At 36.1% G+C, this 25,474-nt stretch overlaps 1 protein-coding gene across 9 annotated transcripts in view; it reads left to right on the top strand.

The window, feature by feature from the left end:
• Window positions 1–2,208: 2,208 nt before the first annotated feature.
• KIF21A (kinesin family member 21A) overlaps window positions 2,209–25,474 on the top strand; it is a 186,016-nt gene continuing 162,750 nt past the window's right edge. For 5 of the 9 annotated variants that reach the window (XM_056799005.1, XM_056799004.1, XM_056799007.1 and 2 more), the window contains exon 1: window positions 2,209–2,864. In XM_056799005.1, the coding sequence (XP_056654983.1) occupies window positions 2,821–2,864 (44 nt within the window). In that variant the 5' untranslated portion in view covers window positions 2,209–2,820. The remainder of the gene's footprint in view (window positions 2,865–25,474) is intronic. The other 4 variants (XM_056799001.1, XM_056799006.1, XM_056799003.1 and 1 more) reach the window with 2 other exon arrangements.

The following is a 25,474-nucleotide window of genomic DNA, read 5'->3' as shown; positions in this document are numbered from 1 at the left end:
TACACATCGACCAGGTAAGTTTTATAACTGGAATGCAGGGATGTATGGTTCAGTATTAGGAAAACTATCAACATAACTGACTGTATCACTAACAAAATCAACAGAAACCATGTGATTATTTCAACAGATGCAGGAAAAGTTTTTTATAAAATACAACACTTATTCCTATTTAAAAAACACTAGAGTACATTGGAATAAATGGAAAATTCCTCAGAATGATAAATAGCGTTTATCTAAAATTATCAGCAAACATTATCTGTAATGGGGTTAAGCTAGATGCCTTCCCAATAAGATCAGGAATGAAGCAAGGATGCCCATTATCACCAATATTATTTAACATAGTATTGGAAATGCTGGGAGTAGCAGTAAGAGGAAAAGAAGAAACTGAAGGAATTAGAATAGGCAATGAAGAAATGAAGTTGTCACTTTTTGCAGATGATATGATGGCATATCTAGCAAATCCTAGAGAATCAACCAAAAAAACTGATCAAAACAATTAACAACTTTAGCAAAGTTTCAGGGCATAAAATAAACCCACAATAAACCATAAGCATAAACCCAAGAGCAGGTGATAGAAAGAGAAGGCTCATTTAAAATTCTCATTTAAAATAACTGTAGACAATATAAAATACCTGGGAATTTACCTGCCAAGACAAACTCAGGAACTATATGATCCCAACTACAAAACCCTTTTCACAAAAATAAAGTCAAATCTAAGCAACTGAACAAGGCTGAGCCAATATGATTTTTTAAAAACGACAATTCCAAAATTAAATTACTTATTCAATGCCATACCAATTAAACTCCCCAAAAATCATCTCTCTAAAATGACATGTTAAATCAGTAAAAATTGTTTGCTAGAGTGCATTTTTTCTTCAATACCTACCTGGCTCTAGTCTAACATGTGGCGGCTGGGTAAGCCTACTTCTGCAAATGAGCATTTGGGGTGATGGTACTGTGATGACAAAGAATCTCTAATTGGCTAAAAATACAGAATTGAATATATATGCAAAAGGGTTTATAAGATATCTGGCAGCTTTCAAATGAATAACATTTAGGTATGAGAAGGAAAAGAATAGCTTGTTAAGTTTTATCCCCAACTTTTCTTGAATTTATGATGTCTTTATTTCTCTTTTGGTTATTTTTTCCTGATTTAAGGGAATAAAGAGAAATGTATATGGTCAGGTCACAACCTTGTGAGCTTTCAAAAAGGCAGAAGAGCCAAGAACTCTCAGCAACTAGAGTAGAGTCTGTTGAATCAGTTGAAGAGTCAATGTAAGAATCAGATAGACCTACTTGTGCTGACAGTGCAAGTGGATACAGTGGATGACAGGTCAGCTGAGACACCACAAAAAGTCAGCCTATCTGAACAAGGGATCACTTCCACTCAAAGTGAACTTGTTTGGACAGAGAGAAAAGAGGAAGAATATGTGTGCATTAGTTTGGATACTGCCAATGCATTCAATGCTATTGGACTTTGTTGTAAAAATTCCTGTATTTTTTTGGTAGTGATTTCTTTCAGAAAAGATACATATATGAGAAAGCAAAAAAGGCCATTAAAAAAAAAGGCCATCGAGCAGCTAGGTTTTGTAGGGAGTAGAGTGCTGGGCCTGGAATTGGGAAAATTCTTCTTTCCCCATTAAAATTTGGCCTCAGACTAGCTGTGAGACCTCGGACATGTAACGTCTTCTTGTTTTTCTTTGTTTCCTAACCTGTAAAATAAGCTGGAGCAGAAAATGGCAAACCCCTGCAGTATCTTTGCTAAGAAAATCGCAGATAGGGTCACAAAGATGCCATCACAACTGCAAACAAAAAGGAAGCATGGAGGCAAAATAGAACTCATAATATAACAAAACCCTCAAAAGTTGGGTGCTGGATAAATGCCTGGGGTTTTGATGGAAAAGAATTTACTGCATCATGGAAATACAGTTCGGTGAATTCCAGACAGACAAAGAGGCCCTTTATATTACTACCTAATAATTGATTTAAGGGACATCTAATTAGGTCCCCAAAGTAAATAATTGCCCATTCTATCCCCGGATGCTATATGCGTGTTAATGGACAACGAAAGCGCTTGCCTGGCAGACAGGGTTTTTGGCCATGAGCGTGCTGAGGATGGAGAAATGAGAAGGGGGCGGGGGAGTCGTTTAAAGTCCAAGCTGGGGAGAACACTCTTAAAGCTAAGGATGAAAACAGACAGAACGGGATACCACCTGACTAGTTTCACCACTGATGCAGGGCTGGGACGAGATTGCGTGTGTGTACGTGTGTGCGTGTGCGCGCGCGCGTGTGTTTTCCCCTCTCCCTCAGTGAGAGCCCCACGGAACAGGGCGTGGGAAAGGAAGGTGGATCGGAGGCGGCCGCAGTTCCTGACGCATTGCAGAGCGAGGAACCTGAAGGACCAGGAGTCAGAACCACTAGCCTGCCGGGAGGCCGCAGGCAGGCCAGAGAAGGAAGGGGGGCGGGCCGCGGGGCGGGTCCGGAGGGCGGCGAGGGAGGTGGAGAACCGGCCTGCGATCCATTGAATCTTCAGATCCTCCAGGGGGAGGAGAGGAGGGGCGGTGAATCACTTCCCACCTCCTCCCGTTTCTTCGTGGCCACCACCTTTCCATTCAGTCACCCAACATGGCTGGAGCACTCTGGAGGTGAGCCGTGGCCTCCGCCTCCCGCCTGTGGCCTCCGCCTCCTCCCGCCTGCCTTCTCCGCTCTGAGCCGTGAGGCCCCCCTCCCTCTCTCTCGTTGCCACAGGGCAGCGGAAGCCCCTGGTGTAGAAAGTAGCCCTGATCTGGCTCCGGCCCCGCGCGGCGGAGCCCCAGGAGCATGTGGGGCGCCCAGGACGAGAGCTCCGTGAGAGTAGCTGTCAGGTAAGGGCGAGAAACGAGGCACAGGGGCGCCCCGTTGTGGGGGTCGGGGCTAGGGGTCCGCGTGATGTCAGGGAAGAGTTTATTGTGCTATTAAAGTCGTGAGCTGCCAGCCCTGCGTTCCGGCCCGGCCATGTCAGTCTCCTGGTTATGATCAGTGCGTAGGGTTTATGGAGAGGCAGCTCCGTCACCTACCCCTGCACTCGTTCCTTTACTGTGTCTTATCTGTGTATATAGGTACTCTGGTCTGTAATCCCGAGTTCATGGTTGCTGGTTCCTCCACACCGCAGGTGGCTGCACCGCCTCAGCCGTACTGCCTTGTTTTCCCAAGGAGACAAGTACATTTCTTTCTCCTCCCTTTTCCCACCCTCTGCACACACAATGGACAATTGCTAAATGTTTGGCTGCCCTGGGCGACTGTCTGCCCTGCTTGGCTTGGTCTCCCTCTTCGCTCTGGTGTTATTTTGATTATTTACGAACTGTCAAACATGTATAAATTCTAGGAAGCAGAAAACAAAGAATAAAACAGATTGTGAAAGGCCCTCTCTCTGCATTATTGAATAACTCGCAAAAAGTAAAGAACCAGATAAGCCTGGGACGTTTTTGTTTGTGTTTTCTTTGTGTATGTGTGTAACCTACTTCTCTGAGTGTTCTATTACACACTATGTAGGGGCCATTATAATTTATATGTAACTGGAGGAAATTAGGATCCTTCAGTAGTGAAGGGATTAAACAGGTGACTATTTGGAATGAATGAAACATCCTGGGGTTAAGCAGAGTGGTTCCAAAATAATATTTAAATTATACACGATATTGAGTTCAGTTTGAGAATGTATGGCCTTAATCAAACTACTTTGGTCAACAAATTCTAATAGAAAGCATAGCCATTAATGGATTATTTTAGATTTTATAACTTAGAGCTTCACTTATTCTCTGTTAAGTATGACATTTGTGTTTATGGAAAATTGCAATATCATTGTGCACTGCTTGAAAAATTAATGAAGCATTCAGGGTAGAACAAATGCATTAGTTTGGCTAAGTACTAGGATTCTTTCTTTTTTTTCTTCAGGAGTACTAAAAATCCTTCCCCAAAACACCTGATTTGAGGTTAAATATCTATTATTTGTATACATATGCATCTTTTTGATCTTTAAAGTAAATGTACTACAGAGATGTAAAGAGATATAAAATCCACACATAATTCATACTATTTCTTGAAAACTAGTAAAATAATTCCACCTTCAGTTATTTGTGTATGAAAATAGCATTTCAGTGATAACATTTTTAAGTTGGAAAAATTGTGGTTAATACTTATAACTAAGTTTTTATAATGAAAAATACTCAACATCGTTTTCAGATTAAGAAGCAAATGTTACAAAATTTTGGAAGTTCTACTGTAGTTAACTGTTTCTTCTTTTAATAGGGCTGCTTATATAATTATATTTCTTTGGTTCTTTGAAGAACAGAATTTAGAACTATATGGGGTCTTAGCTGATTCTAAAGCAACTTGTCCCATTAGGTTGGAGGAAGGGGAACTAGCATAGTACAGTTAAAAGAACTTGGCTTTTGGATTAGAAAACCTGACTTCAGATCCTGTGTCTAATGCTTACCAGTTATGTTGGGCAAGCCTCTTAATCTCCCTGGGCCTAATCTGTAAAATGAGAGGTTAGATTGATAGGCTCTGATGTTCCTTCCAACTCTAAATCTAGGTTACTCCAGTGATCTAATCTAACTATTTTTTATAGGTGAAGAAATTGAGGCCCAGAGAAAGTCTGTTCAGTCATACAGATAGTAAACAATAGAGCCAAAATGCATAGTGCATTATTCTCTTACTACTCTCTTTGGCTCTTTTTTATTTGTGATAGAAGCATCATGCTATCATGGGTAGAGGGTTGACCTGAGCCACTTCACTTCTCAGTGCTCTAGGTCACTCACTAAAGACTGTAAATCGCAGAGAACTGCTAATCTGCAGAGTTTCTCTAGCTGGTTGATCCCTGTGCCAGTGTACTCAGGTCTAGTCCCTATAGGGGTTTACATTTTTTTTTTAAACCCTTACCTTCCGTCTTGGAGCCAATACAGAAGAGTGTTAAGGGCTAGGCAATGGGTGTCAAGTGACTTGCCCAGGGTCACACAGCTAGGAAGTGGCTGAGGCCGGATTTGAACCTAGGACCTCCCGTCTCTAGGCCTGGTTCTCAATCCACTGAGCCACCCAGCTGCCCCCTACAAGTTTACATTTTTAAAAGATGGGAGGAAGTCAAGCATAGAATAAAATGTCATGGCTAATGCCACCTCATCTTTCTCCCATTACACGTCCTATAATCTAGCTGAACTGGACTATTTGCCTTCTAATGTTTTTTACCATACCATTTCTGATACCAAGATGCTACTGTTTCCCTAAATATATCTGATAAAATCCTTCACATTCTTCAAGGCCTGGGTCAATTTTCCTTTATTTCCTCCTAGCTCTGCCTGTCTACCAGGTAAGAAGTTATTTTACCTCATCTGAATTTTTCCATATTTTGTTTTGTAATTCTCTCATATCATATTTGCATTCTACTTACTGTTGTATTTGTTCCCTACTAAATTATAAGTTCCTTTTGGTGGGGGACTACATGTATTCATTCTTGGCTTGTTCATATTTATATTCTTCCTCAGTAGCCTAGTCATTACCTTGCTTTTCATTGCTACAGTAGGTTTTGTTAAGTGTTGTTGAATGGACTCAATGTAATATGTATTTTTCTGGAATCTTTTCTTAATTTTGTAAATTGTAAGAAGCCGACTTAAAATATTCGTGATTATAGGTTGTTTTTCATAACACTTGCAATTTGTATACATTCTCTCTCCTCGTTTTCCCAGCACACTTTGTCTAGTCGTCTCATTTGCCCCATCACATTCTACTTTCTATTATACTTAATTGTGTATTCCTTCCCCCATATAGTTTGTAAGATTCTCAAAGCCATGGCCTGGCATCTTTTTTTCTTCAGCATCTAGTATACCACCTTACACATAGTAGGTGTTTAATAAATTTTATTGAATTGAATGATATTTGGCCATGGCCAAAAAAAAGGGGGGGGATATTGAAAGTGGCAAAAAAAAAGTTCAGTTAACTGAACAAGAACAACTTATTGTAAAAATAATATTTTGAAGGGGGGAAAAGGATAGGGTTATTTCATTGGCATAGGGACCTCCCTAATAAGAAAACCCCCTCTGCTATAATTTAAATAATTAAAACTTGGGACTTTATTAGGGATTGCTTCCTTTAATACTTCTTGTCCTCATAAGACTGACTCAGTGAAATTCAGACTTTATTTTTCCTAAGGGAATGACATCTTCCCTAAAGGATGTCAGTTCCAAAAATATGACAGAAATAGGGGGAAAAAACAGATGCAGAAGAGATTGCTTTTCAGTTTTTCATTCAGGAATTAAGAAGATGATTACTTGAACCTGATTTAAAATTTTATGCAATGTAGTCTAGTTGTAATTTTAATAAGGTCTAAGTTCAAATCTTGCCTCAGATATTTGCTATGTGTGATCTTGGGCAAGTCACTTAACCACTATTTGCTTTAGTTTCTCATCTGTAAAATGAGAAGGAAATGGCAAACCACTCCAGTGTCTTTGCCAAGAAAACCCTAAATGGACATGGATAGTTGGACATTACTGAAAAACAACTCGACAACAACAAAAGCATCATATAAAGATTCTTACATTACAATAAAATATATAAATAAAATTTTTTGTCATTTTAATTTTGTTTTTTTAACAAATAATTTGACTCCAATGATGTTAAAAAGGGAAAGGTAAAAGAAATAAACTAGAAGCTAAAGTGTTAGGATACCCAATTGAAGATTATTTTTAAAATGAAGATAGAGAATCTATAGAAGTATAAGTAAATAGGAAAATTATTTTATATATACAATATTGTTTATGTATAATTTTCAAGTAAAGTATAATTAGAATGTTTCCTTAATGTTTTCATAATATTTCTTAAGCTCTTACCTTCTTACATGCTAATTGGTTGATATTTTGGGGGCATAATTATGGTGTAGTAAAAGATGCACCAGAAATTCCAGTTCAGTGAAGTCTGAAAGCATTTTGGCAGTTAAACCAACAATTAGGCAGTTCATCATAATTTGCTCTACTCTTTCCATTTTCGCCAGAAAGAAACTGAGTTACAATTTTTCTTATGTCTAATTTTTCACAAACAGCCATGTAACTCCCTTCTGTGACAATGATTATAAACATTTTTTGGAAATATTATTTTCTGTCAAAATTAGACGTACCTTTTTATCATTTGAGTTTCAGAGTAAGTGAAGACATGCTAGTTACTTATTTGATGGATGGTGCCTGAGCATATGAAGCTTACAAAGAGAAGTTTTGTAGAATTAAAAATTACTTTCTTTGTTATTAAAAAAATGATTCATTATTCACATATTTCTTCCTCAAAGGAGAATTTGACTTTGTTGTAATAAATAATCATAAAACCCAACATTTATGTAGCATCTACTATAAGGCAGACACTATGCTGAGGGCTTCATATATATTATCTGATTTAATCCTCATAACAGCCTGGGAAGTAGGTGCTATTATTATTATTCCTACTTTACAGCTGATGAACAGATAAGGTGACTTGCCTAGGATTCCTTAGTAAATAAATACTTGAGATGGAATTTGAACTCAGTCTTCTTCAGTCTGGGTACAGCACTGAATGCCACTTTTTGTAAAATTAGGGGATTGAACTTGTTGGCTTCTAAGGTCATTTTCAGTTATTAATCTATAATTCTGTGTTTCTTCATTTTTCTGAGAAGCAAATTGAGGCCCAGGTAGTTTCAGTGACTTGTTAGAGATCATATAGATAAAAACGAGCAGAACTAGGATCCAGTCCAAAATCTTTTTATCCCAGTCATCTTCAGAGAACTCTGGAGAGGGTCAATATGGTTTGCTATTGATTGATCATAGGTTATACTCAGGAAGATGCTGTAGAACTTCACTCTTTAATGGCATGCCTAATCTATTTTGCTTTAATTAGATAAAAAACATTGAGAGGGGAGAGGAGTGTCTGACAAATTCTAGGCTCTTAAAAGACGAGTTTGACATTTTGGTAATTAAATATAAAAATGTTATTCTTATAATTCAGATTTCTTTGATACTTCAGGTATTATGATTGATTTCCTCACAATAATCCTGTGAGGGGGATAGCCTGAATATTATTCTTCACAAATGAAAGTGAATCTTGAAGGGATACAGAGAAGATAGGTGCTGTGCCCAGGGCTTCAAAGTTAATGTGTCAGATCCAGGATTCAAAGCTAAGTGTTTTCTGATTCTTATGTCCCATCATCTTTCCACTACATCATTACCTCTCCGTTATTAAAGTATATTTGGAATTTGAAATACTCCAAATTACAGTAATTAAACTAGTCTTCACATAGGATTTAGTTTTTATTGGCCTTATATTTAAAAAGTGTTTTATGAAGTGATTGTTTTTATTATCTGTGAATGAATCATAGGTTATTACATTTTTTCCTATTTCCATTTGTTATCATATACCAAAACATTCTTTCCCTTCAGGCTCATCTCAGGTACAATATTCTACTGGAAGACTTAATGGATCCCCTAGTTGTTATTTTTCCTCCCCTTCCTCAAATTATATTGTTTCATCTATGTAAATGTTGTGTTTTTATATTATATAAGTTATATTATATTATAATTGTATATATATATATATATATATATAATATAAGTTCCTTGAAGGCAGGTACTGTTTTTGTTTTTTGCTTTGTGTCTTCTGTTCTTTCAGATTAACAGGGAATTAACAGTTGTTGAACTGAATCTGTCTCACCTAAAAATAAGACTTCTCACTCTCTCTTAGTTAGCTTTTAAATAGAATTTTTTTGAGGCACTCATTATATTAATTTCTTCCTTGCCTCTAACCTTTCCATTAACTATTTTGATAATTATTTTTAGTGTTATTATTTGTATACAACTATAATGCATTCCTTACATTTGCTAATGTGACTTTTAATCATCCTCTCTACCTGTTGCTTAAGTAAATAACTCATATATACATTGATGTGAATTTTCATTTCCTACTGTGTTTTCTGTGCAGCAAAACATTCCTACTGTAAGGGAGGCTTTTTCTTCACTTTTCCTCTCCCTTCCCCACCAAAACAACTACAAATGATCCCAATCCACTTAACAAGTGAATAGATTAAAAAGACTAATGAGAAATAACAAAATGAGTCTACTGGTGGGAGAGAAATGTAGTAATTTGTATGAAAATGAATCTGCCATCTCCCCTCCCCTCTACCAGAATTCTGGTTACATCTCCTTTACCACTTTTGAGTATTATCTGTATATTTGAAAATGTTCTTAAATTCAAATTGGAGATGTTTCCATAGAATGTATGATTAAGTGCTATTTTACTGTGGATTCTTTTATGAAGACATATTATTGCTGTTATTTTGGTTTCTTATATTTCTCAGTACTTGCTATAAAACTAACCAGCATCTTTAACTTCATCCAACAAAAATTCCATCTGTTGCCTTATGACCTTTCATTTCCTGCACAGAATGCATAGGATTCTTCAGTTTTGTTTCTATTCCACATGCTTTCTGCTTTCCTTTCTCCCTTAATTCTCTTCCTGGTCCCTAGTGCACAGCACATCTGAGCTACTTAACTGCTTTGATGACTGATGAAATGGGAGTCACCATTTCCGTTCCTTTGGGGTCAGGAATATTTGGCCTGCCTCAGACCTCATGGGGACATTTGGTGACACTTACTCTGCTTCTACACTCTCTTGGCCTGGGGTCAGCACCTCCATCAGTCAGTCATTAAGCACTTATATGCCTGCCCTAAATGCTGTGGACACAAAAAGAGGCAAAAGGCTGGCCCTACCCTCAAGGAGCTTACAGTCTGGGGGGGAGGGAAAGCTGCCTGCAAACAAATGGGGATAGAGGAAACAGTTCCTAGAAGGAAGATGCTGGAATTAAGAGGGTTGAGAAAGCTTCCTATAAATAGATGTGATTTTAGTGGGAGCCTAAAGGAAGCCAGAAAGGTTGGTAGTCAGAATGGAAGAAGGAGAGCGTACCAGTCATAGGGGACAGACAGGGAAGATGCCTGGAGTAGAGAGATGGAATATCTTGTTCACTGACCAGCCAGGTGGCTGCTATCACTGAAACAAAAAGTGTATGCTGAGGAACAAAGCATAAGAAGACTGAAAAGGTAGGACAAGGTTAAGTTATGAAGGGCTTTGAATGCCTAACAGAGGGTTTTGTGTTTGGTTCTGGAGGCAATAGGCAGCTTTAGAAAAGTCATTTTGAAGGCTGAATGGAGTTTGAATTGGAGTAGACAGAGACTTGAGCCAGGAAGATCCACCATTAAAGCTATGGCATTCATCAGGGTGCCAGGGAATGAGATCCTGCACTAGAGTTGTGGCTGTATCGGAGGAGAGAAGAGAGGGTATTCCACAGATGTTGGAAAGGGGAGATAACAGGCCTTGGCAACATATCAGATCTGGGGAGGTAACAGGATCACTCCCGGGTTGTGAGCCCTAGGCCTGGGAGGATAGGGTTGTCTTCTATCAGCCTATGAGCCCTAGGCCTGGGAGGAGGTGAGACTGGGGTAAAAATAATGAACTTGGTTTGGTCGTATTGAATTTAATATGCCTATTGGACAGACAGTTTGAGATACCTGAAAAGCAGTTGGAGATTTTAGATTGGAGGGTATCAGAGAGTTGGGGAAGGATAGGTAGATTGGAGAATACTCAGTGGGGAGCTAATGAGATCACCAAGTGAAGTCATCTAGTGGGAGAGAGAAGAGGGCCCAGGACAGAACCTGCAGGATACACCTATGGGGAGAGGGGGTGATCTGAAGGAGGATGCAGCAAAGGAGACAGAGAGAAGGGCCTGAAGTTCTAGAGAGAAGATCATATCAGGGAGGAGAGAGTGGGCAGCAGTATCAATGTCTGTGGAGAATGGATAATGAATGTAGCCACTGAATTCTGCTAGAAGTCTGATAATATTCAGTGGATAAAATGATGAAGAAAAAACACACCCCACCTCTAAATCAATGGAATATAGAATTTACTTCAATTTAACAAAAACCTATGTATCATGTGAATGCCATGTGTGGCTTTTTGTGAGCTTTCATCATAATCCCCTTTGAAATGTAGGAAATATTAATTAGTAAAACAAAATAACCAACAGGGAGGCATTTTAACCCTTCTTATGTTATTCTGATATGTCTCCAAATAAATCTTCCTGGATCTAGCATTGGGCTAGAGCTTTTTCCACTTGGGTGATGTTGGCAGTGGTTTGCCATAGATATTGCTCCTAGAGGTATTTGGACCTCTAACCTGGGCAGTTAAGTACCAGACAATGCAGCTCTTAATGAGCAGGGGCAAGCCCATTACAATGAGATAGGAGTACCATTTTACCAGCTGGAACAAGTTGAAGAGCATTTGTGTTAAATTGGCAATTTTATTGGCACAAGGAGCCCAGCTGAGCACGAATAGCTACCTTGTTCTTAGGGGGATTGGTATGGCCCTGTGCCCGGAACCACTAGGCATCACCACCCCAATTTTCCACGTTGGCAGCCAACCTACTCCCTGACCTCCCTGATGTCACTGATGGGTGTTGTCATGCCCCACAAATAACTGTATGAAGCAGAACATAGAAAAAATTCCTCTATTAATCTTGAAGAATCTTTGATTGTCTAGTCGTGTGTCTTCCAGGTCTCAAACCACTTGATCAGAATCAATCCCCTCTCAGGAGTCAGTATACAGGGATATCTTCCCTTCCTCATCCTTCAAGGCTTCATCTCTCATGCCAGCCATTTAGCCTAGAGCTTAGCCTACCTAAGAAGACTTGTTGGTGCTTCATTTCCAGGGCATTCCCTGGGGAAATGGCTGCTGGATATATGCCTCTCAAAGTGGATGAAGCCATTGTTAAATCAGGCAAAACAATGTTCTTTAGGAACATCTGGCATTACCCAGTTCATAGGCAATATTGGACAAAGGGTGATTGTATAGCCCTGCATCATCTGTTCACTGGCAACTATGGCAGATAAACAACTTGGAATTCCAGAAACTTAACTTCTCTTAATTCTATTGCTTTCTCTTTTAATTATTTCCTAGTTATCATGTACATAGTCTGTTTTGTGTATATTTATTTGCATTTTGTCTCTCTTTAGATTGTAAACTCCTTTAGGAAAGCTTTTGCCTCTTTTTATGACAAGAACTTAGCATAGTGCTTGGCAACTTAGTAAGTACTTAACAAATGTTTATTGAATCTAACTAATGAATGAACCATGACAATCACTTATTCTGGCCAACTTTGCTAAAAGCTCTATTTAGCCTTGACCTTATGATAGTGGGCTCTAGAAATGTGGGCCTTGAAGGATTATAAGAGCTGTAAGAAATAAAAGTATCTGGGCCATCATTTTGAGTTGAAGATTCAAACATTAATTGTGGGAAATTAGACCTGAAGGTCTCACTGTGCCCAACCTGTGGCAAAGACTTTGTTTAGGTGTACAACAGTCTATTCTATAGACTTTTGACAGTTAATTAACACAAGTGATTAATAATACCAAATATGCAGAATGTTACTAAAGTTTAGGAATATTTGCTAAGAGTTAATAAATTTCAATATCGGTTTAAGACAGGCTCTTGTCCTCATTTGCTCATGTCCTTCTGGTGATTTAGCACCAATTTTGCTTGGACATCAGAAGGATTTACAAAGATGAAGGCCTTTGTTAAATGTCTCAGTCTCTAGAGTGTGTGGTTCATAGTATGTCACAAGCATCATTTATCACTGTAGTTTGAAAGTGTGACAAGGAAATCACTTTAAAGGACTGATATATATTAATTTAAGGTCGCCAAGGAATTCAGCTATGTAATTCCTAAATGAAAACTCAAGTCAGCAGTCAACCTTTTATGGAGTTTAATTACAAACAGGAGGAAGAAAGGAATTAGAGATAGAGAGATAGAGGGAGAGAGAAAGGGGAGAGAAGGGAATAGGGCTTAAATACCCCTTCTGTTTAGGCTGGGCCAAAAGGCCCAAGCCCTTAGATAGCTGGGGCAAAGAAAGGAGATCAGTCCCTATTACTCACGTGACCAAAATGGAGAAACAGTCTCAGGGGCCTCCACCTCCAGCTTCCTTCAGAGCCAACCCTCAAAGCACCACCTCTCAGACCAAAAAAACCTCTCCAACCAACAACCCCCAGTCCTCAGACCCCTTTCTCTTTCAGGACACCATCCAAGTTCCCTCCCCTCAGTTCTCACATCTACCAATCACTGTCCATGTCTTCCCTGTGCCAATGGTGGCTCTAGCTTAACCCAGGACCTCCCAGAGGTCTGTGGCTTTGCACATGTCTGTTGAAGGTTATATTCTCAATAATTAAATCTTGATCCTTTGCTGCAGCCCTTCCTAAATCCTGTTAGGACTGAGTGGGGTGGAGATTGGAAGTTCCAAGACCTGGTTCTGTCATTCCAAGTATCTCTATTGTATCAATTCTAAAATCAATCATGACTCAAAGAAATTCCTGTTCTATGCTTAAGCATAGGTCAAAGCCCTTTCCATTGTTCAGCAAAAGGTTTCTGTCCTAAAGTAATCTTAAGAAGGGAGGAGGAGGAACCTCCCATGCCAATGGGGTTCACGTTCCAATAGAGTTCCTACTATCAATAGGAAATTTTTCAAGTATGAAATTTCCCAGTGGTGAAATTTCCAACATTTATAAGTCTAAGAAATTTTAAGGTTTACAAAAGTAACAATATCAAAAATATTAGAATACTCTGATCCAGATACAATTTTCAGTCATCTCTAATTGATACTACAAATACTAGACTGATACAAGCATATTTAACTCAATATACTGATTCTGGGAGTAAACTTAAAGATAAAGCAAAGATCCTAACTAGGCCATTAACTCCAGGGAACCTATAGTGAATGTAAATACTTCATAAAAACAAATGCCATTTTGTCCTGATAAAACATTCTTGATTTCTACCACTGAATCAATGATTATTTCTGTTATCTTTATCAGGAATCAGGATTCAGTCAAGCTAAACACTTAGCATTCTAAAGTCAATAATAGAAGTTCTTAATTTTTTTTTGGTAGCTAGACTATTTGAATACCCTACACTATAGCTATCTTTTCTATTATTATAACTATTGTTGTTATAATTGATATATTATACAGTCAGTTTACTAATTGGGCCCAACTTCCCAAAATCATAGTCGTAGTTACCTACCTAAAGGATTACACTTGATTCCTTCTTTTATAATCACTGATATAAAAATAATAAAGGCAATTTCCTTTTCAGAGCTCCAGGACAGACTGGGCAACATGCTTTAAATTTTTTAAGACTAGCCTTTTTTGGACCTAACTTGTGGCTGGTTTGGTAAACGGAGACCATTAGTATACCTAGCTGAGGAATGTGGGCTCTCTAAAACCTGAAGAATTCAATAAGTGATTTTCCTTATTATCTTCTTTATTGTGGTGGGAGGAGTTCATTGTGCTATGAGTGCTAAATGCTTTACAAATGTTATCTCATTAGTCAGGAGAAAAGGAAAATATCACCTATGTTCCAGAATTTCTATAGCAACTCTCTTTGTGGTGGCGTAAAGTTGGAAATTGAAGAGAAGCCTATCATTTGGGGAATGACCAACAAATTGTGGTACATGATTGTGATGGAATACTACTGCCTCATAAGAAGCAAATGAGCAGGCTAATTTTTTAAAAATTAAAAAAAGAACTACATGAGATAATGCATAGTGAAATTAATAGATCCAAGAGAACATTATATATAACTAAAAAATTAATAACTGGAAGAATAAATTGTGAATGTTCCTCCAGTTAGTGAACTGAAAGATGAAGACATGAAATACTTAATTTGTACAAATGTACCCATCTCCCAGACAATACCTTTTGTGATGTTGGGAAAGTGGGAAGGGGCTGGGACATTTGTAGGTGAGATTTATTATGTAGATATTTATTATTTAGATATTATGTAGATATGAAGAAAAGTTAAGAGATTTGTGATTTCATTTATGTACAGTCTTCTTTGTATATAAAAATGCTTGTTTTATTTGTTTTGTAAAATTTGGAAGAAAAAACATTTTTATGGGAAAAATATTATTTCATTGAGTCTCACAATACCCCTAGGGTAGGTGATGTTATTATCCCCATTTTACAGTTGAGAAACTGAGGCAAATAGATCTTTGGAAATTGGGCAGAGGATTTAGCCAGCAGTATTCTAGTGCTAGAGACTTAAATATAGCTATAACAGGGCACTAGGGCAAGAAACATTGGAAGGAGAAAGAGATCCCAGGAGATTGCTGAGCTAGTCCACAAAGAGGTGTTGTCTGGCAGCTCTTTTTGTGTGGCAAAGAACTAGAAACTGGGAGTGCCCATAAATTGGAGAACAGACGAATAAATAACAGTAGAATGCTTTTGTGCTATAAGAAATGCAGATGAAATGGTTTGGGGAAGACTTGAATGAACTAGAGGTGAACTACAGTGAGTCAGAGCAAGAGAATAATTTATATAGTAACATCAATACTGCAAGACCATCACTTCTGAAATACTTAGGAACTCTGAACAACACAGCGGCACCTGCCACAATTCTAGAGGATTCAAGATAAAACATTCTATCTACTTCCATTTAGAGAAGATGTACTCAGAGTACAGATTGAAACATTTTTGTTGCCCTTGGCTATTGTGGAATTTCATTTTGCTTGACTATACACATATGTAACATTTCATTTTTTCTTCCTTTCTCAATATAAAAAGTTTATTTTCATTTCCGTTCTTCCCTTTCTTCTACCCATTGAGAGGGCAAGAAGTACAACATCCATTATACACATGAAGTTAGGCATAACCTATTTCCACATTTATCAAGTTGTGTGTGGGGGGGGCAAGAAAAAATAAAGAGAAAAAATGTTTCAATCTATATTGAATTTTTCAGCTTTTTATTTGGAAGTAGATAGCATTTTTCATTATGAGTTCTTTGGAATTGTCATGGATCATTACATATATATGTATGTAGTTGATTATCATTAGAGTATTGCTGTTCCTGTGTATATTGCTCTCCTGGTTCTGGTCACTTTACTTTAAGAGTTCACTCGAGGTTTTCTGAAACCATCTCCTTCATTGTTTTTTGTTCAGTATGATAGCATTCTGTCATAATCATAATACTTTAAATTGTTCAGCCATTCCCTAATTGTTGTGTGTTTCCTGTCTCAAATTCTTTGCCACCATATAAGGCTCCCTTTCTTTTTATCTCTGAAATATAGAACTAATAATGGTATTGCTGGATCAAAGATTCTTTTTGTTTTTCTAAAAAATAGTTTTATATAGCCTTTTGGGCATAGTTCCAATTTGTTCTTCAGAATGGTTGGACTAGTTCACAGCCACTAACAGTTCATGAGTGCACCTATTTTTCCACATTCACTCTAACATTTGTCATTTTCCTTTTCTGTTATGTTAGTCAATGATGAGGTAGTACTTCAGAGTTGTTGTAATTTGTCTTTCTCTAATTATTAGAGACAAAGCATTTTTCATATGACTGTGGATTGCTTTTGTTTCTTCTTGTGCAAACTGCCTATTGATATCCTTTAACCATTTATCAGTTGGAAAATGGATCTTATTTTTATAACTTTGGCTCATTTCCCATAATTGAGAAATGAGACCTTTATAAGAGAAACTTAGCATAAAAATTTCCCCCAGTTTCCTGCTTTTTTTCTTTTTTTCTAATCTTGGCTGTTGGTTTGGTTTATGAAAAATCTTTTTAATTTAATGGATTCAAAATTATCCATTTTGTAATATATGTATTAACCCAGTGGAATTGTTTATTGTTGGGAAAGGGGAGGGAAAAGGAGAGAGAAAGAAGATGAATCATGTAACCATTGAAAAATACTTAAATTTAGGGGGCAGCTGTGTTGCTCAGTGGATTGAGAGGTAGGCCAAGAGATGGGAGGTCCTAGGTTCAAATCTGGCCTCAGGCACTTCCTAGCTGTGTGACCCTGGGCAAATCACTTGACCCCCACTGCCTAGCCCTTACCTCTCTCTTCTGCCTTGGAACCAGTACACAGTATTGATTCCAAGATGGAAGGTAAGGGTTTTTATAAAAAAAAGGAAAAAGAAAAATACTTATATTTTAAAAATTATTCATTTTACCTCTCCTGAGCCTGGCTATCTCCTTTTTGGTCATGAATTCTTCCCATATCTATAGATCTGACAGGCAATTTTTTCCTCTGCTCTCCAAATTTGCTTACTAATATTATCTTTTATGTCTAAATCATGTACCCATTTTGACTTGGATCTTTGCATTTACCATCCACTTATTACCCACTTTATTTCATAACTGGTACTAGATCAATTTGAAGATTATCACTTTGTAGTATAGTTTATGATCTGGTTGTGTAGGCCACCTTCCTTCATTTCTTTTTTTTTAAAATAGATTCGTTCATATTCTTGGCTTTCTGTCCCTACAGATGAATTTTGCTCTTATTGTTTTCTAGCTCCATAAAATAATTTCTTGATAGGTTAATTGAAGCAGCACTGAATAAGTAAACTAATTTAGGTTATACTGACTCTTTTGTTCTTTAAATTTTTTTATTTTTTCTCAATTATATGGACACAAAGTTTTTTATTATTTTTTTAAAATGAGTTTCATATTCTCTCTCCCACCTGCTGTTCTATCCTTGAGAATATAAATTATATAAATTAAATATGTAGTAATGCAAGACATTTCCATGTTAGCCATGTTGCAAAAGAAAGTATCCTCTCTCCCAGAATAAAAATAAAGTTTAAAAATATGAGGCCGCTATGTAGCACAGTTGATAGAGCACCAAGCCTGGATTTTGGATGTCCTGGGTTCAAATTTGACCTGAGACACTTCATAGCAGTGTAACCCTGGGTAAATCACTTAACTCCAATTGTCTAACCCTTGGTGTTCTTCTGTCTTAGAAATGATACTAAGTCAGAAGGTAAGGGTTAAAAAAAATGCTTCAATCTAAATTTAGACTCCATCAGTTCTTTCTCTGGAAGTGGATAGCATTTTTCATCATAAGTCATTTGAAATTATATTAAATCATTGTATTCTTGATATTGTCATTCTAAGTCATTCATAGTTGATCATTGTAGAATTTTGCTGTTATTATGTATAGTATTCTCCTGGTTCTAATCATTTTACTTTGCATCAGTTCATGCAAATCACCAGTTATTCTGAAAGCATTCTGCTCATCAAAATTATCATTTTATGATATTAATTCAGCCTGCCCATGAGCAATTAATATTTCTCTAGTTGTTTATATCTATATTTGCAGGAAGAATGCTTTTTAACTGCGTTCATAAAGCTCCTGTGTGTGTCTTGCTAGATAGACTCTGGAGTATTTTATATTGTCAGCATTTAATTTTTAAAAATATTTTATTTTTTTCCCAATTGCTTATAAAGACAATTTTTAGCATTCATTTTCTAAAATTTTGAGATCCAAATTCTCTTCCCTCCGTTTCCTCTCCTTGAGATAGTAATTTGATGTAGATTATACATATTACATATGCAATACACATTTCTATATTGGTCATGTCGTGGAAGAAGACACACATAAAAAAACTTAGGAGAAAATACAGTAAAAATTAGTATACTTTAATCTGAATTCAGAGTCTATCTGTTCTTCCTCTGGAGGTGGATAGCTTTTTTCATCATAAGTCCTACAGAATTCTCTAGGATCATTGTTTACTACTATGTACAATATTCTCCTGGTTCTGCTCTCATTTCACATTGCATTAGTTCATATAAGTCTTTCCAGGTTTTTCTGAAACCATCCTATTCATCATTTCTTATAGCACAATAGTATTCCATTACAATCATATATCACAACTTGTTCAGTCATGTCCCATTTGATGAACATCCTCTCAATTTCTAATTTTTACTACCATATAAAAGTTAATATAAATATTTTTGTACATGTAGGTCCTCTTTTCTTTTTCTTTTCCTTTTCCTCCCTCACCCCAAAATCTCTTTGAGATACAGACCTGGTAGTGGTATTGTGGTTCAAAGGATATACACAATTTGGACATAGTTCCAATTTGTTCTTAATGGTCGGGCTATTTCACAATTCCACTAACAATGCACTTTATTGTCCCAATTTTCCCATATCCCTTTCAACCTTTATCATTTTCCTTTTCTGTCATATTAAACCAATCTCATAAGTGTGAGGTGGTACCTTATAGATATTTTAATTTGCATTTTTCTGATCAGTAAGGATTTTGAATATTTTTTCATTTGATTATAGATAGCTTTAATTCCTTTTTCTGAAAACTGTCTGTTCATATCTTTTGACTGTCATTTGAGGAATGACTTGTATTCTTATGACTCAGTTTTCTACATATTTGAGAAATAAAATCTTTATATGAGTTCTTTCAATGTTTGGTAAAATTCACTTTGTGAGTCCATCTGGTTCTGGAAACTTTTTCTTATGGAGTTCATTGATGGCTTGTTCAGTTTCTTTTCTCAGATGGAGTTAATTCAAATTATTCTATCTCCTCTTTTGTTAATGTTGGAAATTTATATTTTTGTAAATATTTATCCATTTTGCTTATATTATCAGTTTTTTGGGCATGCAATTGAGCCAATTGGCTGCAAATAATTGCTTTAATTTTTCTTCATTGGTGCTGAATTCACCCTTTTCATTTTTGATTCTGATAATTTGATTTTCTTTTTTAAAAATTATGTTAACAAATGGTTTATCTGTTTTACTCTTTTTTCTCATAGTTATATGTTAGTTCAATGGTTTTCTTACTTTCAATTTTATTAATTTCTCCTTTGATTTTTAGAATATCAAATTTGATATTTAATTGGAGATTTAAAATTTGTTCTTTTCATAGTTTTTAGTTGCATGTCCAAATATATTTCCTCTCCAATTTAACTGGACAATTTATATTTTTGTAGATATGCTTCTAGGGCAGCTAGATGGTGCAGAAACCAGTGCTGGGTCTGGAAGACTCACCTTCTTGAGTTCAATCTGACCTCAGACACTTATTGTGTCCCTGGGCAAGTAGCTTCTGTTTGTCTCTGATTCCTCATTTGTAAAACTAGCTGGAGAAGAAAATGACAGAATCAGTATATTTACCAAGGAAACTCTAAATAGAATCACAAAAAGTTGGACAGGACTGAAAAGAATGAACAACAATGAAATATTCATACATCTCAAAGATCAGCTTTATTGACAGAAAATTGGGCAAAATAGCTTTCCATGATCATTTTAATTTCACCTTCATTGATAGTGCATTCACTCTTAATTTTTACACTGGTTATTTTGGGTTTTCTTCTTCTTTTTTGAAATCAAATTAGTATTTAAATTTTTCCCCCATAAAATCATCTCTTGGTTTTATTTATTACTTCAATATATTTTTCTCTCAATTTTAGTAATCTCCTTTGATTTCAAGAATTTCAGGTTTTGTATTTAATTGGGAATATTTAATTTTCTGCTTTTCGAGGATTTCCTTTAGTTGTGCATCCAATTCAATGATCTGTACTTAAAAAAAAAAATTGATATGATCATTTTGAGACATAAATTTTTCTCCCAAGTACTTCTAAATAGTTCAGTGCTTTCTTTCAGGTTTATTAATCTTTCCTCTATTTTTTTAGAATTTCCAATTTGATATTTAATTGGATATTTTTAATTTGTTCTTTTCCTGGTTTTAAAAACATTTATTTAGTTAATTTAGAACATTATTCCTTGGTTACAATAATCACATTATTTCCCTCTTTCCCCTCCATCCACTCTTCCTGCATCTGACTCGCAATTTTACTTGTGTCCTTGATCAGAACCTATTTCCATGTTGTTCGTGTTTGCATTAGGATGTTCATTTAGAGTCTACCTCCCCAGCCATATCCCCTCAACTCATGTATTCAAGCACTGTTTTTTCAACTGTGATTCTACTTCCACAGTTTTTCCTCTGAATGTGGATAGTGGTTTTTCTCATAGATTTCTCCAAGTTGTTCAGGATTACTTCATTGCCACTAATGGAGAAGTCCATTACATTCAATTGTACCCATAGTGTATGAGTCTCTGTGTTCAATGTTCTCCTGGTTCTGCTTCTCTCACTTTGCATCAATTCTTGGAGGTTGTTCCAGTTCACATGGAATTCCTCCACTTTATTATGCCTTTGAGCACAGTAGGATTCCATCCCCAACATATACCACAATTTGTTCAGCCATTCCCCAATTGAAGGGCATCCCCTCATTTTCTAATTTTTTTGCCACCACAAAGAGCTATGAATATTTTTGTACATGTCTTTTTCCTTATATCTCTGGGGTACAAATCCAGCAGTCCTATGGCTGAATCAAAGGACAGATAGTATTTTAGCACCCTTTGGGCATATTTCCAAATTGCCCTCCAGAATGGTTGGATCAATTCACAACTCCATCAGCAATGCATTAATGTCCCAATTTTGCCACATTCCCTCCAGCATTCATTACTTTCCTTTGTTGTCATGTTAGCCAATCTGGTAGGTGTGAGGTGATACCTCAGAGTTCTTTTGATTTGCATCTCTCTGATTATAAGAGATTTAGAACATTTTAATGTGCTTATTAATAGTTTTGATTTCTTTAACTGAAAATTGCCTATTCATATCCCTTGCCCATTTATCAATTGGAGAATGGCTTGATTTTTTGTACAATTAGTTTATTTCCTTATAAATTTGGGTAATTAGACCTTTGTCAGAGGTTTTTGTTATGAAGATTGTTTCCCAGTTTGTTGTTTCCCTTCTAATTTTGGAGGCATTAGTTTTGTTTGTACAAAAACTTTTATTTTGATGTAATAAAAATTATTAATTTTACATTTTGTGATTTTTTTTTCTAGCTCTTGCTTGGTTTTAAAGACTTTCCTTTCCCAAAGATCTGACATATATACTATTCTGTGTTCACCTAATTTGCTTATAGTTTCCTTCTTTATATTGAGGTCATTCACCCATTCTGAGTTTATCTTGGTGTAGGGTGTGAGATGTTGATAGAAATCTAATCTCTCCCATACTGCCTTCCAATTTTCCTAGCAGTTTTTATCAAATACTGGATTTTGGTCCCAAAAGCTGGAATCTTTGGGCTTATCATAGACTGTCTTGCGGAAGCCATTTACCCCAAGTCTATTCCACTGATCCTTCTTTCTGTCTCTTAACCAGTACCAAATTGTTTTGATGACCTCTGCTTTGTAGTATAGTTTGAGATCTGGGACTACAAGTCCTCCTTCCTTCCCATTTTTTTTTCATGATTTCCCTGGATATCCTTGATCTTTTTTGTTCTTCCAAATGAACTTTGTTATGTTTTTTTCTAAAACAGTAAAAAAGTTTTTTGGTAGTTCAATGGGTATGGAACTAAATAAGTAAATTAATTTGGGTAGGATTGTCATTTTTATTATGTTTGCTCATCCCACCCATGAGCAATTGATGTTTTTCCAATTATTTAGATCTAGTTTTAATTGTGTGGAGAGTGTATTGTAGTTGTGTTCATATAGTTCCTGTGTTTGTCTCAGCAAATAGACTCCTAAGTATTTTGTATTGTCTAAGGTGATTTTAAATGGAATTTCACTTTCTAATTCTTGCTGCTGAAATGTGTTGTAGTTATATAGAAATGTTGATGATTTATGTGGGTTTATTTTGTATTCTGCAACTTTGCTAAAGTTGTTGATTATTTCAACTAGCTTTTTGTTTGATTCTTTAGGATTCTTTAAGTAGACCATTATATCATCTGCAAAGAGTGATAGCTTGGTCTCCTCATTGTCTATTTTATACCTTCAATTTCTTTTTCTTCTCTAATCACTGCAGCTTGTGTTTCTAGTACAATGTTAAATAATAGAAGTGATAATGGGCATCCTTGTTTCACTCCTGATCTTATTGGGAAAATTTCTAGTTTATCCCTATTGCAGATGATGTTTGCTGATGGTTTTAGATAGATACTGTTCATTATTTTTAGGAAAGGCCCTTCTATTCCTATACTTTCTAGTGTTTTCAATCAGAATGCGTGTTGTATTTTGTCAAAGGCTTTTTCTGCATCTATTGGGATAATCATGTGATTCTTGTCGGTTTGCTTGTTAATATGGTCAATTATGTGGATGGTTTTCCTAATATTGAACCATCCTTGCATTCCTGGTATGAATCCTGCCTGGTCATAGTGAATAATCCTCGTGATCACTTGCTGGAGTCTTTTTGCTAGTATCCTATTTAAGATTTTTGCATCTATATTCATTAAGGAGATTGGTCTATGGTTTTCTTTCTCTGTTTTTGACGTGCCTGGCTTTGGAATCAGTATCATATTTGTGTTGTAAAAGGAATTTGGTAGAACACCTTCTTTGCTTATTCTGTCAAATAGGTTGTATATTATTGGGATTAGTTGTTCTTTGAATGTTTGATAGAATTCATTTGTGAATCCATCTGGACCTGGGGATTTTTCCTTAGAGAGTTCTTTGCTGGCTTGTCCAATTTCTTTTTCTGATATAGGGTTGTTTAGGTAATTTATTTCTTCCTGTTACTCTAGGCAATTTATATTTTTATAAATATTCATCCATATCCCCTAGATTGCCATATTTGTTGCCATATAGTTGGGCATAATAGATTTTAATGATTGCCTTAATTTCCTCTTCTTTAGAGGTGAGGTCTCCCTTTTCATCTTGGATACTGTTAATTTGGTTTTCTTCTTAACGTTTTTAAATTAGATTGATCAGTACTTCATCTATTTTATTTGTTTTTTCAAAGTACCAGCTTCTAGTTTTATTTATTAAATCAATAGTTCTTTGACTTTCAATTTTATTAATTTTCCTTTGATTTTTAGGATCTCTACTTTAGCCTTCATCTGAGGATTTTTAATTTGTTCACTTTCTAGTTTTTTAATTTGCATGCCCAATTCATTGACCTCTGCCCTTCTTAATTTGTTAATAAATGAACTCAAGGATATAAATTTCCCCCTGAGTACTGCTTTGGTGCATCCCATAGGTTTTGAAAGGATGTCTTATCATTGTCATTTTCTTCAATGAAATTATTGTTTCTATGATTTGCTATTTAACTTGCTGGTTTTTGAGAATCATATTGTTTAATTTAAATTAATTTTTGATTTACCTTTCCATATACCCTTACTGAATATTATTTTCATTGCATTGTGATCTGAGTAGGTTGCATTCATTATTTCTGCTCTATTGCACTTGTTTGTAATGTTTTTATGTCCTAGTATATGGTCAAATTTTGTGAATGTACCATGTGCTGCTGAAAAGAAGGTATATTCTTTTTTCTCCCTATTTATTTTTCTCCACATATCTACTAACTCTAATTTTTCTAAGATTTCATTCAGTTCTCTTACCTCTCTTATTTATTTTTTGGTTGATTAATTTTGTTCAGATAGAGGAAAGTTCAGGTCTCCCAGAAGTATAGTTTTTCTATCTATTTCATCCTTGAGCTCCACTAATTTCTCCTTTAGAAATTTATATACTTTGCCACTTGGTGCATACATGTTGAGTACTGATATATCCTCATTGTCTATACTGCCTTTTATCAGGATGTAATTACCTTCCCTATCTCTTTTAACTAGATTTATTTTTACTTTGGCTTTGTCAGATATCATGATTGTGACTCCTACCTTCTTTTTATTAGTTGATGCCCAATAGATTTGGCTCCATCCTCTTACTTTCACCCTATAGGTATCTACCTCCCTTATGTGTGTTTCTTGTAGACAGTATATGTTAGGGTTTTGGATTCAAATCCACTCTGTTATTCGCTTGCATTTTATGGGTGAGTTCATTCCATTCACTTTCAGAGGTATGATTGCCAACTGTGTATTTCCCAGCATTTTGATTTCTACTCCTAGTCCTGCCTTTTCTTCTTTCACTATTTCCTTCTACACCAATGTTTGTTTTTAATCAGTCCCCCTAGTTCCCACCGTTATTTTACTTCCCTTTTTACTCCCTCCCTTCTTGTTTCCCCCCTTATTTTCTTTGCAGTCTTTTTAGACTACCCCCACCCTCTCCCTCCCTTGTATTGCTTCCCTCTCCACCAGTCCATTTGTTACCCTTCTACTTCCCTATAGGGCACAAATCTATTCTCTGCCCCCAATGGATTGGATTGTTCTTCCCTCTTTGGGTCAATTTCAATGCACATAGGAGTTGAGTATTTCCTACCTCCAACCTCTTTACCCTTCCAGTATATTGATGTTCTCCCCTTTCCCACCATGAGCTTCTTTGTGACATATACATTTACCCCCTTTTGTTTCTTTTCCCATTTCTTTTAGTATTAACCTCTTTTTTAGCTCTAATTGTGTATATATATGTACATATATGCTAACATATATATGCATTTATGCATACACACACACACACACACACACATATATATATATATATATATATATACACACATATATACATATTTTTGTCTTGGCATTTCATCCTATACAGTTTGTCACTGTTCCTTCTAAGTGTAATTCTTCTAGGTGCCCAGGTGATAATAACAATTTTTAAGATTTACCAATGACCTCTTTTCTTATAGGGATACATATCATTTTAACTTATAGGGTCTTTTAAAAAAGGGTTTTTTTGTTTTGTTTTTCTTTTTTCCCTCTTTTTTAATTACCT

Source organism: Monodelphis domestica, chromosome 5, assembly GCF_027887165.1.
Source record: "Monodelphis domestica isolate mMonDom1 chromosome 5, mMonDom1.pri, whole genome shotgun sequence".
In the NCBI taxonomy this organism is placed as follows: Eukaryota; Metazoa; Chordata; class Mammalia; order Didelphimorphia; family Didelphidae; genus Monodelphis; species Monodelphis domestica.
Note: the sequence above shows the minus strand (reverse complement) of the source record. Positions and strands in the feature narration are given on the sequence as shown.